The sequence below is a fragment of the Podarcis tiliguerta genome, assembly GCF_965153285.1.
Source record: "Podarcis tiliguerta genome assembly, chromosome: 3".
In the NCBI taxonomy this organism is placed as follows: domain Eukaryota; kingdom Metazoa; phylum Chordata; class Lepidosauria; order Squamata; family Lacertidae; genus Podarcis; species Podarcis tiliguerta.
In genome coordinates, this window is record NC_139536.1 from 6,553,945 (window position 1) to 6,574,270 (window position 20,326).

The 20,326-nt window shown below is 40.5% G+C and overlaps 2 protein-coding genes across 2 annotated transcripts in view; one reads left to right on the top strand and one right to left on the bottom strand.

The window, feature by feature from the left end:
* BLK (BLK proto-oncogene, Src family tyrosine kinase) overlaps positions 1-20,326 on the top strand; it is an 819,573-nt gene that overhangs the window by 462,506 nt on the left and 336,741 nt on the right. The window lies entirely within an intron of this gene.
* The window catches only part of LOC310673733 (uncharacterized protein), a gene marked incomplete at its 3' end in the record, with an annotated part of 95,105 nt that continues 83,504 nt past the window's right edge, over positions 8,726-20,326 (bottom strand). Inside the window, exons 11-12 of the mRNA XM_083432324.1 lie at positions 9,082-9,198; positions 8,726-8,826 (exon numbers count right to left, since the gene is read on the bottom strand). Of these exons, the coding sequence (XP_083288450.1) occupies positions 8,726-8,826; positions 9,082-9,198 (218 nt within the window). The remainder of the gene's footprint in view (positions 8,827-9,081; positions 9,199-20,326) is intronic.

Here is a 20,326-nt window from a genome sequence, read left to right on the forward strand (position 1 = left end):
ATGCTTTATATAAGGTGTGGGGTAAATAGAAAAGATATTTGGAACAGAAAACCCCAAGATGGAACTCTCCATTAGAAGCAATCGCTGTTAAAAAAAACAAACATCAAAGAGAACTGGATAACGTATAACACAATATTAAGGGAGGAGGAGGGTCAACTAAAATTGATAAGTTATGAGAAAATAAAAGATCACTTTTCTAGTTGGCTAGATTACTTCCAGGTGAATGAAATGTTCAGACAGGATAAGCAGATAGGTTTTGAAAAGCAGCCTTCAAGATTTGAAGAGAATTACTGAATGGTAAAACTAAAATAATCGCAAAAATGTATAGACTTCTTTTAATGGATGAGGAGGTTAAGGCTTCAGTGATAAAGTGAGCCCAAGATGTGGGCCGTCCAGTTATGCTAAAAGATTGGGAAAAGTTATGGAAGGTAAATTTGAAATTTACAGCCAGGTATAATATAAGAGAGAACATGATGAAAATGGCTCATAGGTGGTACCTCACTCCTTCCAGATTATCAAGAATGTATAAAAATTTGGTGAATGCTTGTTGGAGATGTAGAGGAAATAACGGTGACATGATCCACATGTGGTGGACGTGTGAAAAGATCGAGATTTTTTTTTTGGGGGGGGGAATATACGATGAATTAAATAAGATGATGGGGATAACTTTTACTAAAAAACCGGAAGCATTTCTGTTAAGTATTATAGATAAAGAGATCCCAAAAAATCTAAGAGAGGTATTCTTGTATGCAACCACAGCAGCTCGTATACTTGTGGCCAAGGGATGGAAAGATCATGAGGCTCCAAAAATAACAGATTGGCAAATCAAATTACAGGAATTGGTGGAGACGGCTCAATTGACTAGTAAACTCAGAGGAAACCCAAAGCAAAAATTAGCAGAAAAATGGGATGGTTATAGAAGATATGTTCAAAAATACAATAATAGTTTTCACTCCGTGCTAGCATTCGAGTGATAAAGGAACTAAAAGGAGGTGGATAACAATTAAGGATTTATTATGTTTTCAGAATGTATTAGAAAAATTATATAGAAAGGTTTATTGTTTTGTGTACATTCAAATGTAAGATAAAATATATGCAAAGGGACTTGACAGGAAGTCAAAGTTGAAGAAAAGATTTTGGAAAATAAAAAGGGAAAAAATATTTACCGTATTTTTCGTTCTATAACACGCACCTGAACATAACACGCACATCATTTTTAGAGGAGGAAAACAAGGGGGGGAAATTCTGAATGAAACAGTGGATTTGCCCCTGCACTCATGCCAGTCGGCTCCAGGGACCACACATTCGCTCAATAACATGCACAGACATTTCCCCTTACTTTTTAGGAGAAAAAATCTGTGTGTTATAGAGAGAAAAGTACGGTACTTTCATTATTATCATTTTCTCTGAGGGTGTGGGTGTCTGCACATATGTGTGTTGTTGTATGCAATGTTTGGGAGGAAATAAGACGGTAAATAACAAATAACAAACTAAATATCAATGTATGTAATTTTTATTTCTTAATTATTTTTAGTGGTAGTATGGCTGTATTGTTTTTTGTAACATAAAATCATTCAATAAAAATTATTTTTTTAAAAAAACCTTTAGCTTTTTTGCATGTCCACCACGTTAAGAAGAATGAGCCATCTATTTGCTTACATTTCCAGCATTTACTTGACAAATTTTTATACATCTTGGCCAGTTTATTTGGCATTCCATACCACCTGCACCTCATTTTAAAATGATTTTCTATAAGTGTAAAAGGAGCAGTAAATTTCATTTCCTTTTTCCATGACTTCTTTCCCAAGATTGATGCAAATGATAGATCATTTTGGTCAAACTTCTTGATATTCTATAAATGGGGCAAAGTCGGAATTGCTTCCTGGAAGTAAAGGTGACTTTATTTATTCAGCTAAGAATTATCAGTTCCGTATTTGCAGAGGATATGGAACTGATTTAGATATTTAGATATTTAGATGATATTTAGATATTTAGATATCTAGGTATAACCATACCAAAGGATATCACCCAACTAACCGTATGTTATATAAACAAAGTACCTAATGAGGTTTCTTTATATAGTGATAGAATTATAGAATCAGAGAACTGGAAGGTACCCTGAGGGTCATCTACTCCATCCCCCTGCAATGCAGGAATCTCAGCTAAAGCATCCCAGACAGATGGCCACCCAACCTCTGCTTAATAGCCTCCAACGAAGGAGCGTCCACAACCTCCTGAGGGAGACCGTTCCACTGTTGAACAGATGTTTTTTTCATTAATTCCCCCCCCCCAAGTCAGAATCCCTTTTCTTGTAACTTGAACCGATTGGTTAGAGTCCTACCCTCCAAGGCATGAGAAAACAAGCTTGCTCCCTCTTCAATGTGACAGCCCTTGTGTTATTTAAAGATGGCTATCATATCTCCTCTCAATCTCCTCATTTGCAGGCTCAACATACCCAGCTCCTTCACCCATCTTCCACATAAGGCTTCGTCTCCAGAGCCTTGATCATTTGACAGCCCTCCTCTGCTCCTCTGGTCAATATATTCCTTGAATGCCAAATCCTCAGTTTTTAATTGATAATTTCATTTTTAGTAAGGATATTCTAACAGAAGATCTGGAAGTAAATTTGGCAAACGGTTGGTTCAGCTGTTTCTGGAATCCAGGTTTCTGATCTGTTCAGTTGAAATATACTCGGAGTCGAGTGTGGATTTCATGCTCTTTATTCAGCTCATAGTAGTGAGTGTTGGGATACTGCCAGGGCGTCAGGAGCATCAGGCAGCCTCATCAGGCAGGCCTCTATCGTTGTCTCTGGACGATCTCCAGACTTCTATTGGAACAGCATCAGTCAATTAGCTACACGAGCCTCAGACACATTCCAGGACTCGTGCACTCCCTTTTCGCAGAGTTTCCACAACGGAAGATTCACCCAGGAAAGCGTATTTACAGCTTTATTCAACGTTGGTCAGAACAAAGGAAAAACATAATTGGTTGCTTCGATGTCGAGGAAACAGCCAGAACAAAACCTATATACAAAACGGAAACTCCCTTTGAGCAGGACGTACGCAGGCTTGTGACACACAACAGCCTGCTCCCTTTTTAACGTGAAATGGAAATATCCTAACATCGAGGATTGAAAGTTCCCCCAAAATATCTGCTTTATATACATTATTTACACAATGGGCCGCAAGTGATTGGCTAATTCTGGGATTCTCCTGTAGGCCAATCAGGTTGTGGTTTCACTTCCACCTGGAGCTGGATTGGGTGGCTGCTGCGGACCAATCAGACTGCTGCATTCTGAATCCTATTCTTCTAGGACCAATCAGACTGCTGCCTTTTGGATCTTATTCAACTCAGTACATAACATCAGTGTTTCTAAACTATGACACACCCAAGGCTTGCCCAGTTTACTGGAATTTCTGCCAGACAACCAAGCCTTAGCACAGGGAACATGGATAGATGGTTAGATAACCAAATCTCATACCCTCCAACATTTTGCCAATTAAACTTGGGATGTGTGTCTTTCAGTGCCATACTCCTGGGCAAATGAGCTGGGGCTTCCCATCTTCAGCCCCCTGTTGTTGTGGTCTCCTTCTCCTCCAGTGGGGTCAGCACTGGGCAGAGGAAGCATGGCAACTGAGTCCAGTGGGTGCAGCCTGACCTGCATCACCAGCAGCTCCCCCTCCTCCTCTGCTTCCATGGACTAAAGCGCAGCCACCTTTTTTTCACCAAAGACATTTGTCTTTGGGTGCTGAGCTCTCACAAGAGCCAGCTGACTGGCGAGCGAGCTCAGGACAAAAACCGGGACATCCAATCAGAAACTGGGATAGCTTCTGTAATTCTGGGATGTCCCAGTTGAATCAGAACTGTTGATGGATAAGCAATCTTGACTTGACATTAGGCATAGTGGATCTGTGACCCTCCGAATGTTGTTGGACTACAATTCCCATCATCCATGAACTGCAATTCCCACAAGCCCTGGTATATTCTGCATGGGTTGAAGCAAAAGGGAGAGGGGAAAAAAATTATAAGCAGCATGAGGATGAGCTGAGCGCACTCAAGGTAGCCACCGACACTACCTCCCCCCCCCCAAAAAACATACCCTTTCCTCAGTCCATTTCAGCGCCCCCTGCCCCAACCTGGTTTTCTAACATTGTTTCTCCTTTTCACTGCTGATTCTTTCTCCTCCTTGGAGTCTTCCTAACCAGTCAATGATCCCATTGTGGAAGTATACCTGAAGGAGAATCTCTACCCTCATCATTCAGCCCGGACATGGAGGTCCAGCTCCAAGGACCTTCTGGCGTTTCCTTCATTGGGAGAGGAGAGGTTACAGGGAAGCAGGCAGAGGGCCTTTTAGGTAATGGTGACTATGGAACTAAGGGCAACGGCACCAGCGTGGTATTGGTCTAAGACCTGGGAGACATGGGCGCACGGGAGAAAACGATGTACATCGCCTTGAGTTCCTTGAGGAAAGTTGGGAGAGAAATGTCTAAAGAAACAAACAAATTGAAAGTGGCATAGATATGTGTTCCTATGTGTTGAACTTTAGATATCCTTTTCTGTTAGTATTTTATTTTAATTGGCATCTGCAATTATACTTGGCTATGTTATGATTTAATGTATGTAAATTAAAGTTGAAAAGAAAGAGCCAGATCAATAATTGAATCTGGGATCTTGATCACTAGGCAGCAATAGCCCATCCCAACTGTTCAGTCCCACCTCCCCCTGGCACCTCCCTGAGTTCCTTCTTTCATTCTCAAAATTCCATAAAACACCCCTTCAGAAAATTCCGAGTCCTACTCAGAGTACACCCATAGAAATCAATAAACCTGATGTGCATTCAGCATCATTAAATACCACTCTCAGTGACCTATGGGCACCCACAAGGCAGTGGCTCCTTAATAATCAGCTCCACTTAGGTCATGGCTCCAATCTGGGTTGAGTTCAGCCTATCCCACCCACGTTCAAATAACCAATTGGATGAGAAACCCAGGCTCTGCCTGGGTGCATGGAAAGCACTGGCTGCAGTTATCTCCTCCTGGGACTCGGGGATGAGAACTTCAGTCAAGAGGAATCTTTGGCAGATATGATGCACTTCCACAGGAAGAGGGTCATATTTAGTCATAGATGCTTTTTTTAAAAAAATGAAAAAAATACAATTTCAAATTTGCAGGTTAATATGTGTTTAATTAGATGATCATCTGAACAGACTGATCTTTGTTTCATTGCTTGCTTCACAAATGGATTGATCAGGCCCACTTCCACAAGCAAAGATCCAGAAGAATCAGCGTAGCCATCAGACATTCTCAACCATGGATGTGGGCTGCTCACTGATGTCATTCAAGGGCACAGCATTGTGCATTGAAACCACAGTAAGCAGGAAGAGTTAGACCTGATGGGCAGCATTTGGTGAGTTCCTCCTGGCAGAACCCCCCATTTCCTCTTACATTGATTATTGTCCTGAATAAAAGAAAGAAGGAAATCTGTAATCGATTGCACTTTAAGGAGCCTGGGGTCAGATTGCTCACCTTCAGGAGATGAGGGAGGATCATAGAACTGTAGTGTTGGAAGGACTCAATGGAACATTTCAGCCCACCCTGCAATTCAGGAATCTGTAGCAGAAAGGAAGAGGACATGCAGGCCCAGCCCCAGAAGAGCTCTCAGAGGAGCATCACTGCTGACATCCCCTGGCCCATCCTGGATGTCAGGATGGGCCACTGGCAGCCACTGACTCTGAGGACTCTACCACACAAAGACCCAGGGAGTCCTGAGGATCCCACACTCCATTGATGTAGGAGGTGATGACAATGGCTGAAACCTCAAATTGACACCGCATCTTGCAGGATTCTGATATTTATATTGCACCTTTCTTCCAAGGAGCTCAATGCACATATAATTCTCTCAGCTCCATTTTATCTTCATAAGCACCCTGTTAAGTAGATTAGGTTGAGAAGCAGTGACTGGCCCAAGGTGAGCTTCTTGGCCAAGTGGGGACTAGAACCCTGATCTGCCAGGTCCTCCTCCAGCACTCTGACTCCTACACCACATTGTTTTTCTATTCGGCTGCTGCTGCTACAACATAAAGCCCCCAATTCAGCTTGTTCCTTGATGGAGCAGCTTTAGAGCTGTATTCCTCAGAGGGCAGCCTGCACCTTGTCTCCTCTTGCCCCAATTTTTCCTAGACTTACTATAGCACAGAACCCAACAGACACCTTGTCCTAGAGAGAAATATGGTCAGTGATTTAGATGGACAGGCATGGAGAAGAAAGTCTTAATTTGACTGAAGCTCTGGTTAATTACATGATTTTTTGACAGAATGGGTGTATTTAGAGGGACCTTAAGAGGGTCCTTATGTATCTACTGTAAGAGGGACCTTATTTATCTATTGTATTTTGATCTCTTTTGCAAAAAATAAACAACAAAAACAAAGTAACAGTTCACCGGGAGTTACAGATAGCAATTTGTAAAAAAGAAGAGAATACAGCCCCTGGTCTGAAATTTATAATCAGAAAAGGCATGCAACAAACATCGCTTTTCAATTTTTTGTCCTTATAGATTTTATCTTTTGTGTTTATCTCGTGAACCACCATGGTGGTTCTGATTTTGATGAAGGGTGGTATATAAGTCAAATAAATAACATAATTAAAAATAGTTTAATATGAATATTTCTATATGAAGTGATTAGAGAAATCTGTTTCCAAGTCTCCTTTGGGAAGAAGAGCAGGATAAAAATTGAAGTAATAAATAAACCTTCCTAAATAAAAATTAGTTTGTGCGGTTTTTTAAAAAAGAGAAGAAGATTTAGAGAAGAAAATAATCCTACTAAAATGTGATTTATTAGCAGAAAGTTCAGTGAGTGAACAGCTGGATGGAGAGCCAAAAATGACCTGGAAATCAACTAGTACAACCCTTGTTCAATGCAGCATCTTCAGTAACAAGATCCTTCACAGATTGTCCCTCAAAACCTGCTTCTCTGTCATTTCCACCCCTTTGGTTCTAGTCCTGCCCTCTGGAACAACTTCCACATGGCAGCCGTGCAAATATTTAGAGGCTGCAATCATGTCTCCCCCTCAAATTAACCTTCTCTTCTCCAGGGTAAACATGCTGAGCTCCTCCAATGTTCTTCAAAACAAACAGCTTTCAAATCTTGTACCCTTCCTTTCACTTGACTTAGGAGACAGTCAAATCAGTCGTTTTCCTTTTTAAAACGTGGGTTCAGAACTGGCCACAGGCTAGAATAGATCTATTAAATTATTTCTCATCTCCAGCCTCAGATTGCAGTTGCTTTTCAATTCATTTCTCCAGTATTTCTAAAAGGCAGAATTAACTACAGTGGTACCTTGGGTTACATATGCTTCAGGTTCCATATGCTTCAGGTTACAGACTCCGCTAAGCCAGAAATAGTACCTCAGGTTAAGAACTTTGCTTCAGGATGAGAACAGAAATCGTGCTTCGGTGGCATGGTAGCAGCGGGAGGCCCCATTAACTAAAGTGGTGCTTCAGGTTAAGAACAGTTTCAGGTTAAGAACGGACCTCTGGAACTAATTAAGTTCTTAACCCGAGGTAGCACTTTATCACCATTGTGTGTGGTGCAGCAGACGGCCAGTTGGAAAGTTAGATAAGAGCCACCAGTTTTTGCTGCCCATGGGAATTGCACCCTGCACAGTTTGTACCCATACAAAATACCTGTGGTATCAAAATTCCTTGTGCACAGAGGAAAACCTTGAGGCTCTAATGCTTAAAAGAAGATGCAGAACCTAGAAGTGCTGCATCAGCACTGAATCCAAATTTAGACATCTAAAAATAGGGTTAATATGTCCTGATTTATAAAGTGATTGACCACTATTCCCTTTAGCACAAGAAAAGCCCTGCTTCTGCTTCCTCCAGTGAAGATGCAGAGTGTAGATCAGCAAAACAGGATTAAAAATGAGCAAACATTCACATGTGAGTGGGACCAACTCATGGGTATCACTTACTCCTACAGCAGCGTGCATTAGGGCCACAGGAGATCAATCTAATCTCTTCATAGGTACAGTTCGCAGTCCTTGGGGCCTGGCAAAATCCTCCCGAGAGTGTACACAGTAGAGATTCATCTGCGCAAAAGAGAAGGAATTACATTAAAGCCTTCTGTAACAGCACATCAGTATTATTATGTCCCATAATGCTGATGGGGAGATCGAGGCTGAGAGTGAAAGTATGGTTATCCATAGGCCAGCTGGTGAGCTCATGGTGGAGTCTCACAGACTTGGATTGTCCAGCATGGGAAGTCCTGATTTCACTAATGCTCCGGTCAACATTATTTTTGTACTTCAGGTGAGTTCTGGTGAGTGCAGAATGAAGTGGGAATCTTTGTTGCCAAATCATATTTGTGTTCCTTCAGCAGCAGCAGACTGCTGGCTCATCCTCACTTACTCAGCGCTGTCTTAAGATTTTGGAGAGTTAGAAGAAGAAGAGGAGTTTGGATTTGATATCCCGCCTTTCACTCCCTTTTTAAGGAGTCTCAAAGTGGCTAACATTCTCCTTTCCCTTCCTCCCCCACAACAAACATTCTGTGAGGTGAGTGGGGTTGACAGACTTCAAAGAAGTGTGACTGGCCCAAGGTCACCCAGCAGCTGCATGTGGAGGAGCGGAGACGTGAACCTGGTTCCCCAGATTATGAGACTACCGTTCTTAACCACTACACCACACTGGCTCTCAGATCAGACACTTAGATCAGAGCCGCCATTTTTTACTGTCCATGGGAAGAGCAACCTGCACAGTTTGCACCCATATGAACATCTGCGGCATCAAAATTCCCTGTGCACAGATGGAAACCTTGAGGCTCTAATGCTTAAAAGAAGATGCAGAACCTAGAAGTGCTGCATCAAAACTGAATCCAACCTTTTACTTCTAAAAATAGAATTAATAAGCCCTAAGCGTATTATCAGCTACTCTGATCCAGAAACTGTTCAGTGACTATTTTCTTTAGCACAAGCAAAGCCCTGCTTTCCCCAGTGAAGATGTAGAGTGTAGATCAGGAAAACAGGATTAAAAATGAGCAAACTTTTGCACAAGTGGCACCACCAAGTCATGAATATAACTTACCTCTACAGCAGCGTGCATTAGGACCACAGGAGATGTTTGTAATCTCACCAAGGGTACAGTTCTCAGTCCTTGGGGCCTGGCAAAATCCTCCTGAGAGTCTACACAATGGAGGTTCATCTGTGGAAAAGAGAGGGGATTAAATTGGCATTATTAGAAAGGACTTCTTGTGCAAAACAGAAACATTCATTGGACAGACGTTTTGTTTAGAGCCTTGGAAGAGCACTTCCAAGTATGAGAGCCTGAGGTCCTGGACTAGGAAATGGGAGACCAGCCTTCAAATCCAGCCTCATCATAAGGCTCACAGAGTGGCCTTGGGCCAGTCACTCACTTTTAGCCTGATCTGCCTCGCAGGGTTGTTGGGAGGATTAAATTAGGAAGAACCACAGAAGGCACCTTGAGCTCCATTCGGGAAAAGGTGGGACATAAAAGCAATGAATGAATGAATGAAAAAATAAATATTCAGAGCCTTCTGTAACAGCAAGTCAGTATTATTATGTCCCATTATTATGTACAGATGGGGAGATTGAGGCTGAGACGGAAAGCGTGGTTTGCCCAAGGCTAGCTGGGGAGCTCATGGTGGAATCTCACTGGTCTACATTGTCAGGCATGGGAAGTCCTGATTTGATGTCAAAGTACAAGTAGATAAATAGGTACCGCTCCCGCGGGAAGGTAAACGGCGTTTTCGTGCACTGCTCAGATTTCACCAGAAGCGGCTTAGTCTTCCTGGCCGCATGACCTCGAAAAACTGTCTGTGGACAAATGAGGGCTCCCTCGGCCAGTAAAGCGAGCTGAGCGCTGCTACCCCCGAGTCATTCACGACTGGACTTAACTGTCAGGGGTCCTTTACCTTTACCTTTTGGTTTATATAAATATTTATTGACTGCATTTTAATGTATTTTACAAAAAAACAAAACAAAAAACCCCCCCCACACAACTCAATGGATATCACTTACTCCTGCAGCAGGTTCCGTTGTTGCCACAGAAGACCCCTGTAATTTCTCCATAGGTGCAGTTTGTAGTTGCTGGGAATTCGCAAGTTCCTCCTAATAGTTCACAAGCAAATTGCCCTGTGTAAAAGAGAAAGGAAATAAATTTGTTTAAAGGGGGCAAAAGGGTTACAACTACTTTTTTTCCAAACCAGAACCCTGCGTATTTAATGGGATGACCAACTTTTACAGGCTTCTGCTGCCTCTCAACCTGCTAACTACTATTTCATTGGCCAACATTAGCAAGGCTCAGATCGGTCCTCCTTCTCTGCAAACACTACAGCTGATTCCTGAAGCTGAGCTGCACCCAGCCAGTTGGCTGGTGTAGAAATCATAACATTATGATGATGATTACTGCTCCTGAGATCTTTTCAGCACAGCCGCCAAGCCTAAATTTTATAGATTGCTAATGGAAGGGGAGAAAAATGAGCAGATAATACACCCACAGACCCACATAATTGGCCACTAAGTCAGCCTTCATTCCATTGCACTGAAGTTTCCCCTTTGCTTTTAACATCTGCTAATCAGAAATACAGCTGTTCTGAGCTTCAGAAATACCTTGACATTTGTGCCCTCTCTGAGAATGGTATTTTTTGCAATCTCCCCAGTAGTGTTGCCAATGTGTCTTGCTCAGCTCACACCCAACTGTGCTGGCTATAGTCTTTCTTGGCTCCCAGCCAGGTGAGGAGGGGGTAAGGCCCACCCATTTGCCCAGTGGGCACCATCTCTTCATTGGCTATGCTCATGGGGTCCTGAGGTGGCAACTGTGGGCATTCTTTAACAAAGAAACTTGCTGGGTTAGGTCTACAATGGAATGCTTCATCAGATATTTACTCTTCATAGATCCAGGACCTCTGGAACTAGGAAGGACTTGGGGATCATGGACACTAACTTTCCAAACTTTTCCAAGCAATATAAATGACCACCATGGAATTTCCTGGTTGCTAAGGCTGCATCCTGAACATTGCTGCTTTTGCAAAAGTCATGTATTCAAATTCAATTTCATTATTAAATAGGTTTTAAAATACTTTCCTCCCCACCCCTTTTTAAGCAGCTGGATAGGATAGGAAGCTGCCAAGTAAGACTGTTGTTCCATCAAGCTCAGAGCTGTCTACACTGACAGGCAGAAGGTCTTAAGTGTTGCCGACCAGGGAAATACCTGGGAATCAACCTGAGACCTTCTGCATTTGCAGCAGATGCTCCCACCCTGTGCCCTCTTACCTGCAACAACGTGGAAGAAGATGAAGACCAGAGCAAAGCTCAGGTAAAGGAACCTCATGGCTGCAGTTTCCTCTGAGATCTCTGCCAAAGGGAAGGCACTCTAAGGCAGAAGGAAGAGGAGTTTGGATGGAACAAGGAGGTTCTCTTTATTTATAGTGTTGTTGTTCCAAAAAGATGCTGAAACACACATTTGAGCATTTGAGTGGGAAATGCTGCAAGCAGGTATTTCCTGCAGCTGTCAGCATTTGAACCGTCCAGGCCATTTTTTCTTAACTCATCCTAGGCAATTTATTCATCTTGCAGACCATCCCAAGATTTATCTGCAGAACAATCTTTCTCATCCTGTTCTCTTTCCGTAATCAATTAACAGATTTCCCATCATCTCACAAAAGCTGCTCCCAACTTCATGGCGCCTGGATAGAAAGGAAGTGGAATTTCGGGTAACAGCTTGGCCATAGTGCAGGTTGATGCGGCCTCTTTTGGTTGGACTGTTCAGTTCGACTGCAGTTGCCATACCTACCAAGAAAGAAACGTTTCAGTGTGCTTTTCTCCTGGTCTGCACATTATTAGATGCATTTTGCTTAACATGCTTGTTATTGTGATGCATATAGTTTTATGTCCATTGCCCCCATTAGATGCTTCCCCCCCACACCCACATAAATTATTTACTTTATCCCATCGTTCATAAGTTATAAACACAAACAAGAACAACACCCAGAAGATGAGAGGAGAAACCTCTTGGTAGAAACATTGTTTAAATTCCTTATATCAGTTGTACTCTGCTTTGCAGCCAAAAGACCCCCAGAGTAGCTTACATACAATTTAAAAAACAAAACATGGCACACAAGTGGAAAAGGACAAGAAAGGAAGGCAAAAACGAAAACCAGATCTCCTTACCAATTTCTAGACAATAAGCATTTTGCTTAGCATGCTTGTTTTTGTGTTGCACATAGTTTTATGTACATTTTATGACCCCAGAAGCTTTGCTGTTTGTTGTTTTGAAATAAAGTCTTTATTTGGTTTGGTTTTACACCTGTCTCATGGAGTCAGTCTCTGTCATCTGCCCCCAGTGGAAAATCCCCCTCTAACAACATACCCAACTCCTTCAGCCGTCTTCCACATAAGGCCTGGTCTCCAGAGCCTTGATCATTTGACAGCCCTCCTCTGCTCTTCTGGTCAATATCCTTCTCGAATGCCAAATCCTCGTTTTTTAATTAATAATTGCATTTTTATCAAGGATATTCTTGGAGTTGCAGAACCCCATAGACATTTCCTAATTAAGAAATTCATTTTCTGGAAATATTTACCAATTATATGACCTGGAATTCTACTCCCACTATAGCTTATTCTGGGAATAATGTTCGTTTGAGAGTATTAACCCTTCTGCATAAGGGCAGGTTAAATGACTCCCCTCTATTAATATGAAAAGAAAACTCCTGGATTACTTTGTTTGAATTACATGCTACTAATTCGGTAATATCCATTGGTATGATTATACCTAAATATCTAATTGACCCTGTGCAAATATGGATCTGCTTGTTTTTGTGTTGCATGTAGTTTTATGTACATTTTATGCCCCCATTCTCCCCCAAGCAACCACATAAATTGGTGTTAAAGAAGGAAAGAACTCTCTTTATGTATGCTACAACAGCAGCAAGAATACTCATCGCGAAGTATTGGAAGACACAAGAACTACCCACTTTGGAAGAATGGCAGATGAAGGTGATTGATTATATGGAATTGGCGGAAATGACTGGCAGAATCCGAAACCAGGGAGAAGAGTTGGTGGAGGAAGATTGGAAGAAATTTAAAGACTATTTACAGAAATATTATAAAATTAATGAATGTTAGAATGATGTTGGATTGAGGTTAAGGGGTTTTTAGTTAACAACGGTACGAAGGAATATGTAAAAACGGAATGTTAACAGGTGAAAACTTAAAGGTATAATATATCAAGATCAAGATAAGGATAAAGTAAAGAGGGAAAGGATTTGCTGAATAAATAAACTGAATTGGAATACAAGGAGGGGAGGTGTGGGGAGGTCCGGGAAACAAGCAAATGCAAGATATGTTATGAAAAATTGAATTGTTTTTAATTGTTTTTCTTTATTATTTTTGTATTTTTCTTTTTCCTTTTTGTTACGTTATGGAAAATCTTAATAAAATATTGTTTTAAAAAAATAATAAAAAAGCAACCACATAAATTAATGACTTGATCCCATCTTTCCAAAAATATAAACAAGAAGAACAACAAATCTATAAAAAACATCCAGCACCCCAACAACGGTGTGTTTTAATTTCATCAGTTCCAGTTCAAATTCGTTTACAGAAATCGTTTGAAAAGCAATGCTTATTTTCGCTAGTTGTCGGCATTTTCTTTGACTAACTACTTCGTACTGGCGTCTTCCAGCACGCGATTTTAATTTTCCATTTCCGCAAAAACGTGCCTAGAGCACATGCTATGAATTCCACAAGCTGCATTCCCCCCCCCTTAACGATGAATGTTATGTGAGAAGCACTGCGGGCGGGCGCTGGGCGAGGAGTCTGTGGCAGGCAAAGGGCAGTGGCGGGGCGTGGTTGGCCTTGTTCAATGGCGCGGAGGTTAATTTGGGGGCTAAACTAAATTTTGGGGTGCTGGGTGGATCTATGCACCCCGGTGGCGCATATGCTAAAGATGGCCCTGGAAAGAGCTCTTCAACTGCGGACTTTTCATCCTTGGAGGTTTTGAAGCACAGTTTGGATGGCCATCTGTCATGGATGCTTTAGCTGAGATTCCTGCATTGTAGGGGTTGGAGAAGATGAACCATGAGGTCCCTTCCAACTCTGCATTTCTATCATTCTATTATACTAAGACGACTTGTTCCCCCTGAATAATGTGATCTGTGATTAAATGCATGTGGAAACTGCTGCTTTCAGCTGAGGGACCTGCTCCTCTTGTTGAGGAGCAGGGGAAGCAGTGCCATTTTTCTGGAAAGGAGCAGATGAGGTTCTTTCCTCCACCAGGAATTGCTCTTGCTGGGATACAGCAGATGACGTGCCTCTCTGCCCAGGGACTTGTTCCTGCTGGAAAGGTGCAGCCAAGGTGTCCTTTTCTCAGGAACTTTTTCCAGATGTTAAGCAGGAGGAGATGCCATTGCAATCTGTTTTAGCACCTGCTGTTCTTGTACTGAAAGAGTCACAATGCCTGGAAGTACATCAAGTATATATGCTTCTAGTCTTAATTAAACTGTTGCAATCGACATTATTCAAACCCCATTGCAAATCAGGTTCACTCTCAAGATTTAAGGACTTTCAGCTGTTTGGAATGTGCAAATCAAGCAAAAGCAATTGAAATAGCTCAACACAACAGATGCTTCAAATGATTCCCCCCCATTCAACTGAAAATGCCTGAGTTGCCTTTTGTTTCCCTCTTCCCTCCCTGTTCTTTCATCCTTGTGTGCCATTTCTTTTTTAAAAAATGAGATTGCACATACGCCACTTGGGGAGCCTTTCCCCCCTGAAAAACAGGGTATAAATGAAAGAAAACAATTTAATAATTTAATAATAAATAAGGTTACTACTAACAGGTGTCTTGTCACATCTACATTGGTACCTCAGGTTAAGTACTTAAATCATTCCGGAGGTCCGTTCTTAACCTGAAACTGTTCTTAACCTGAAGCACCACTTTAGCTAATGGGGCCTCCTGCTGCTGCCGTGCCGCCAGAGCACAATTTCTGTTCTCATCCTGAAGCAAAGTTCTTAACCTGAAGCACTATTTCTGGGTTTGCGGAGTCTGTAACCTGAAGCTTATGTACCCTGAAGCGTATGTAACCCCAGATACCACTGTAGATACTGTTTATTTATAGTGAATGATGTAACAAAACCACTAATTTGTATGGTGTTTTTTTTTGGGGGGGGGAGGTGTCACAAAATAGGGGAGGAGCACATAAAAATACAAGCATCACAGAAGCAAGCATATTAAGCAAAAATGAATCCAAAACTGCAGACCAGAAGAAAAGCCAATGGAAAAGATTCTTTCTTTGTAGGTACAGTGGTACCTTGGTTCCACTGTACTCAAACAACTTGGAACCCAAATGCTGCAAACCTGGAAGTGAGTGTTCCGGATGCCGAACCTTTTCAGAAGCCAAAGGTGCTCCGTTTTGAGTGTGTGATTGACTGATTGTGTGACTGCTGTACATTGTTTATTGCTTTCATTTTATGGATCAACCGTCTCGTTAAATAGTAAAATTCACGTTAAATTGCTGTTTTAGGGGTTGTTTTTAGAAGTTTGGAATGGATTAAACCATTTTGCATTACTTTCTATGGAAAAGCGCGCCTTGGTTTTGTAATGGACTTCCGGATCGAATTAAGTTTGAGAACCAAAGTACCACTGTACTGCAATTGTGGTTGCATCAGACTGCATTAAAGCAAATCTACTCAACAACATTCCGCTTCCTTTCCATCCAGGCGCCGTGAACGTGGCAGCTGATTCTGTGAGATGACGGGAAATCTGTTAATTGATATGGAATGGAGAAAACCGCACCCAAAGTACAGCATATGTTGTGATTGTTTGAGATGTTCTTCAGGTAAATCCTAGGAAGTTCTCCAAGATGAATAGATTGCCTAGGATGACAAGAAAAAATGGCCTGGACAGTTCAAATGCTGACAGCTGCAGGAAATACCTGTTTGCAGCATTTCCCACTCAGATGCACATATGTGTGTTTCAGCATCTTTTTGGCACGGCAACACTCTAAGTAAAAAGAACCTCCTTGTTCCATCCAAACTCCTCTTCCTTCTGCCTTAGAGTGCCTTCCCTTTGGCAGAGAGCTCAGAAGAAACTGCAGCCATGAGGTTCCTTTACCTGAGCTTTGCTCTGGTTTTCATTCACTTCCACGTTGTTGCAGATAAGAGAGCAGCTCAAGCTCAGATGGGGGAGCATCTGCTGCAAATACAGAAGGTCTCAGGTTGAGTCCCAGGTATTTCCCCATCCAGAAACCCTGAAGAACTGTTGTGTGTCCGTGTAGACCATTCTCTCTTATGTGTAGTATAATTCTTTATTATTTTCCCCCAAACATATTCACAATGATATTCCTATCAAATAGTCACATTGTTTCATAAATTGACTTCCCACCCCCACTTTTGCAATGTTTCTACTCAAACCTTTTCTACTGCATTATATTTTTATCTATTACAAAAAGTTTCTGAACTAAAGTTATTTTATCATTTTTTCTCCACAGCTTTTATCCTGCCCAAAATTTCATCTGACTACAGTTTCTTTTTTAAATCCACAAAGGCCTCCATTCTTTAGAAACATTCATCTTTGTGATCTCTCAATTTCTGTGCATATGATATTCTAACTACTGTACACAAATAGTTTCAGGCTTTTTGGGAATAGCCCATTTCAACATTTTCTTCATTTCATTATATATTGTTTCCCCAAAACCCATGGAAAGACAGCCTTATTGCATTAATTCCAAAACAGGGAATGGACAATCTACTTCTTAACAACTATAGGCCTATTGCACTCCTAAAGAATGATTATAAATTATATGCAAATATTTTAGCCGAAAGATCAAAAAAAGTCTTCCAGATGATTATACACAATGACCAAGCTGGCTTTTTGCCCGGGAGGCACATTTATAGCAACACTAGAAACATTATAAACTTATTAGATTATTTAGACTTAAGAATAGAAAAGAAGGCAGTCTTAATGGCCATAGATGCTGAAAAAGCTTTCGATAGGGTCTCCTGGAAATTTATGAAAGGTCTATTATACCATATGGATTTTGGTATGCAGTATATAAAAGGGCTCCTGCCAACCAAGCAGTTCGAAAGCACACAGTGCAAGTAGATAAATAGGTACCGCTCCAGCGGGAAGGTAAATGGCATTTCCATGCGCTGCTCTGGTTTGCCAGAAGAGGCTTAGTCATGCTAGCCACATGACCCGGAAGCTGTACGCCGGCTCCCTCGGCCAGTAAAGCGAGATAAGCGCCGCAACCCCAGAGTTAGTCATGACTGGACCTAATGGTCAGGGGTCCCTTTACCTTTATATAAAAGGGATTGAAGCAATATATTCAAAACAAAAAGCTAAAATTATAATAAATGGAAATTTATCACAGGAGTGTGAAATCAGTAAAGGGGTCAGACAAGGTTGCCCACTATCCCCCTTAATTTTTATATTAACATTGGTAGTTTTATGTAAATGAATTAGGGAGGAAAAAGAAATAAAAGGGATTGTGCTGGAAAATAGAAGTTACAAAATGAGGGCATTTGCTGACGATCTAATTATAACTACGGAGCAACCAAAACAGAGTTTAACAAAGGCGTTTCAAATAATATATGGCTACGGTAAAGTTGCGGGGTTCAAATTGAATTTAAACAAGACAAATCTATTAGTTAAAAATTTGTCGCCAGATGAAAAAGCAGAATTAGAAAAAATAATACAAATTAAAATCCACCCAAAAATCAAGTATTTAGGATTATGGATAACACCAAAGAATATTAACTTGCATGAAGATAATTATATTAATCGTTGGAAAGATATCAAAAGACAGTTGGAGACATGGACAAGCTTAAATTTATCATTCCTGGGCTGTATTTTGGTAATTAAAATGATAGTCTTACCGAAGCTATTCTTTTTATTCCAAATGATTCCAATTATAGGAAAGACCAGCAGTATTGACAAGTGGCAAAAAGAAATTTCTAAATTTTTGTGGAAGGGTAAAAGACCAAGAGTAAAGCATAAGATATTAATAGATACTGTAGAAAGAGGTGGCTTCGGGTTACCGGATTTGAAGCTATATTACGAAGCCTCATGTCTTCTCTGGTTGAAAGATTGGTGTTTATTGAAAAATTGGGATATTTTAGATCTAGAAGGCCATGACACCCGTTTTGGATGGCATGGCTATCTTAATTATGGGAAAATAAAGGCGCACCGGAGTTTTTCAAATCATATAATAAGAAATGCTTTATATAAGGTGTGGGGAAAATACAAAAGATATTTGGAACAGAAAACCCCAAGATGGAACTCTCCATTAGAAGCAATTGCTGTTAAAAAAAACAAACATCAAAGAGAACTGGATAACATATAACACAATATTAAGGGAGGAGGAGGGTCAACTAAAATTGATAAGTTATGAGAAAATAAAAGATCACTTTTCTAGTTGGCTAGATTACTTCCAGGTGAATGAAATGTTCAGACAGGATAAGCAGATAGGTTTTGAAAAGCAGCCTTCAAGATTTGAAGAGAATTACTGAATGGTAAAACTAAAATAATCGCAAAAATGTATAGACTTCTTTTAATGGATGAGGAGGTTAAGGCTTCAGTGATAAAGTGAGCCCAAGATGTGGGCCGTCCAGTTATGCTAAAAGATTGGGAAAAGTTATGGAAGGTAAATTTGAAATTTACAGCCAGCTATAATATAAGAGAGAACATGATGAAAATGGCTCATAGGTGGTACCTCACTCCTTCCAGATTATCAAGAAAGTATAAAAATTTGGTGAATGCTTGTTGGAGATGTGGAGGAAATAAAGGTGACATGAACCACATGTGGTGGACGTGTGAAAAGATCAAGATTTTTTTTGGGGGGGGGAATATACGATGAATTAAAAAAGATGATGGGGATAACTTTTACTAAAAAACCGGAGGCATTTCTATTAAGTATTATAGATAAAGAGATCCCAAAAAATCTAAGAGAGGTATTTTTGTATGCAACCGCAGTGGCTCATATACTTGTGGCCAAGGGATGGAATGATCACGATGCTCCAAAAATAACAGATTGGCAAATCAAATTACAGGAATTGGTGGAGACAGCTCAATTGACTAGTAAACTCAGAGGAAACTCAAAGCAAAAATTAGCGGAAAAATTGGATGGTTATAGAAGATATGTTCAAAAATACAATAATAGTTTTCACTCCGTGCTAGCATTCGAGTGATAAAGGAACTAAAAGGAGGTGGATAACAATTAAGGATTTATTATATTTTCAGAATGTAATTATATAGAATGTAATTATATAGAAAGGTTTATTGTTTTGTGTACATTCAAATGTAAGATAAAATATATGCAAAGGGACTTGACAGGAAGTCAAACTTGAAGAAAAGATTTTGGAAAATAAAAAGGGGAAAAAATATTTACCGTATTTTTCGCTCTATAACACGCACCTGACCATAATACGCACATCTTTTTTAGAGGAGGAAAACGGGGGGGGGGGGGATTCTGAATGATACAGTGGATTTGCCACTGCACTCGTGCCAGTCGGCTCCAGGGACCACACATTCGCGCAATAACACGCACAGACATTTCCCCTTACTTTTTAGGAGAAAAAATCTGTGTGTTGTAGAGAGAAAAGTACGGTACTTTCATTATTATCATTTTCTCTGAGGGTGTGGGTGTCTGCACATATGTGTGTTGTTGTATGCAATGTTTGGGAGGAAATAAGACGGTAAATAACAGATAACAAACTAAATATCGATGTATGTAATTTTTATTTCTTAATTATATTTAGTGGTAGTATGGCTGTATTGTTTTTTGTAACATAAAATCATTCAATAAAAATTATTTTTTTAAAAAAAACCTTTAGCTGTTTTGCATGTCCACCACGTTAAGAAGAATGAGCCATTTTTTGCTTACATTTCCAGCATTTACTTGACAAATTTTTATACATCTTGGCCAGTTTATTTGGCATTCCATACCACCTGCACCTCATTTTAAAATGACTTTCTATAACTGTAAAAGGAGCAGTAAATTTCATTTCCTTTTCCCATGACTTCTTTTCCAAGATTGATGCAAATGATAGATCATTTTGGTCAAACTTCTTGATATTCTATAAATTGGGCAAAGTTGGAATTGCTTCCTGGAAGTAAAGGTGACTATTTATTCAGCTAAGGATTATCAGTTCCATATTTGCAGAGGATATGGAACTGATTTAGATATTTAGATATTTAGATATTTAGATATCTAGGTATAACCATACCAAAGGATATCACCCAACTAACCGTATGTTATATAAACAAAGTACCTAATGAGGTTTCTTTATATAGTGATAGAATTATAGAATCA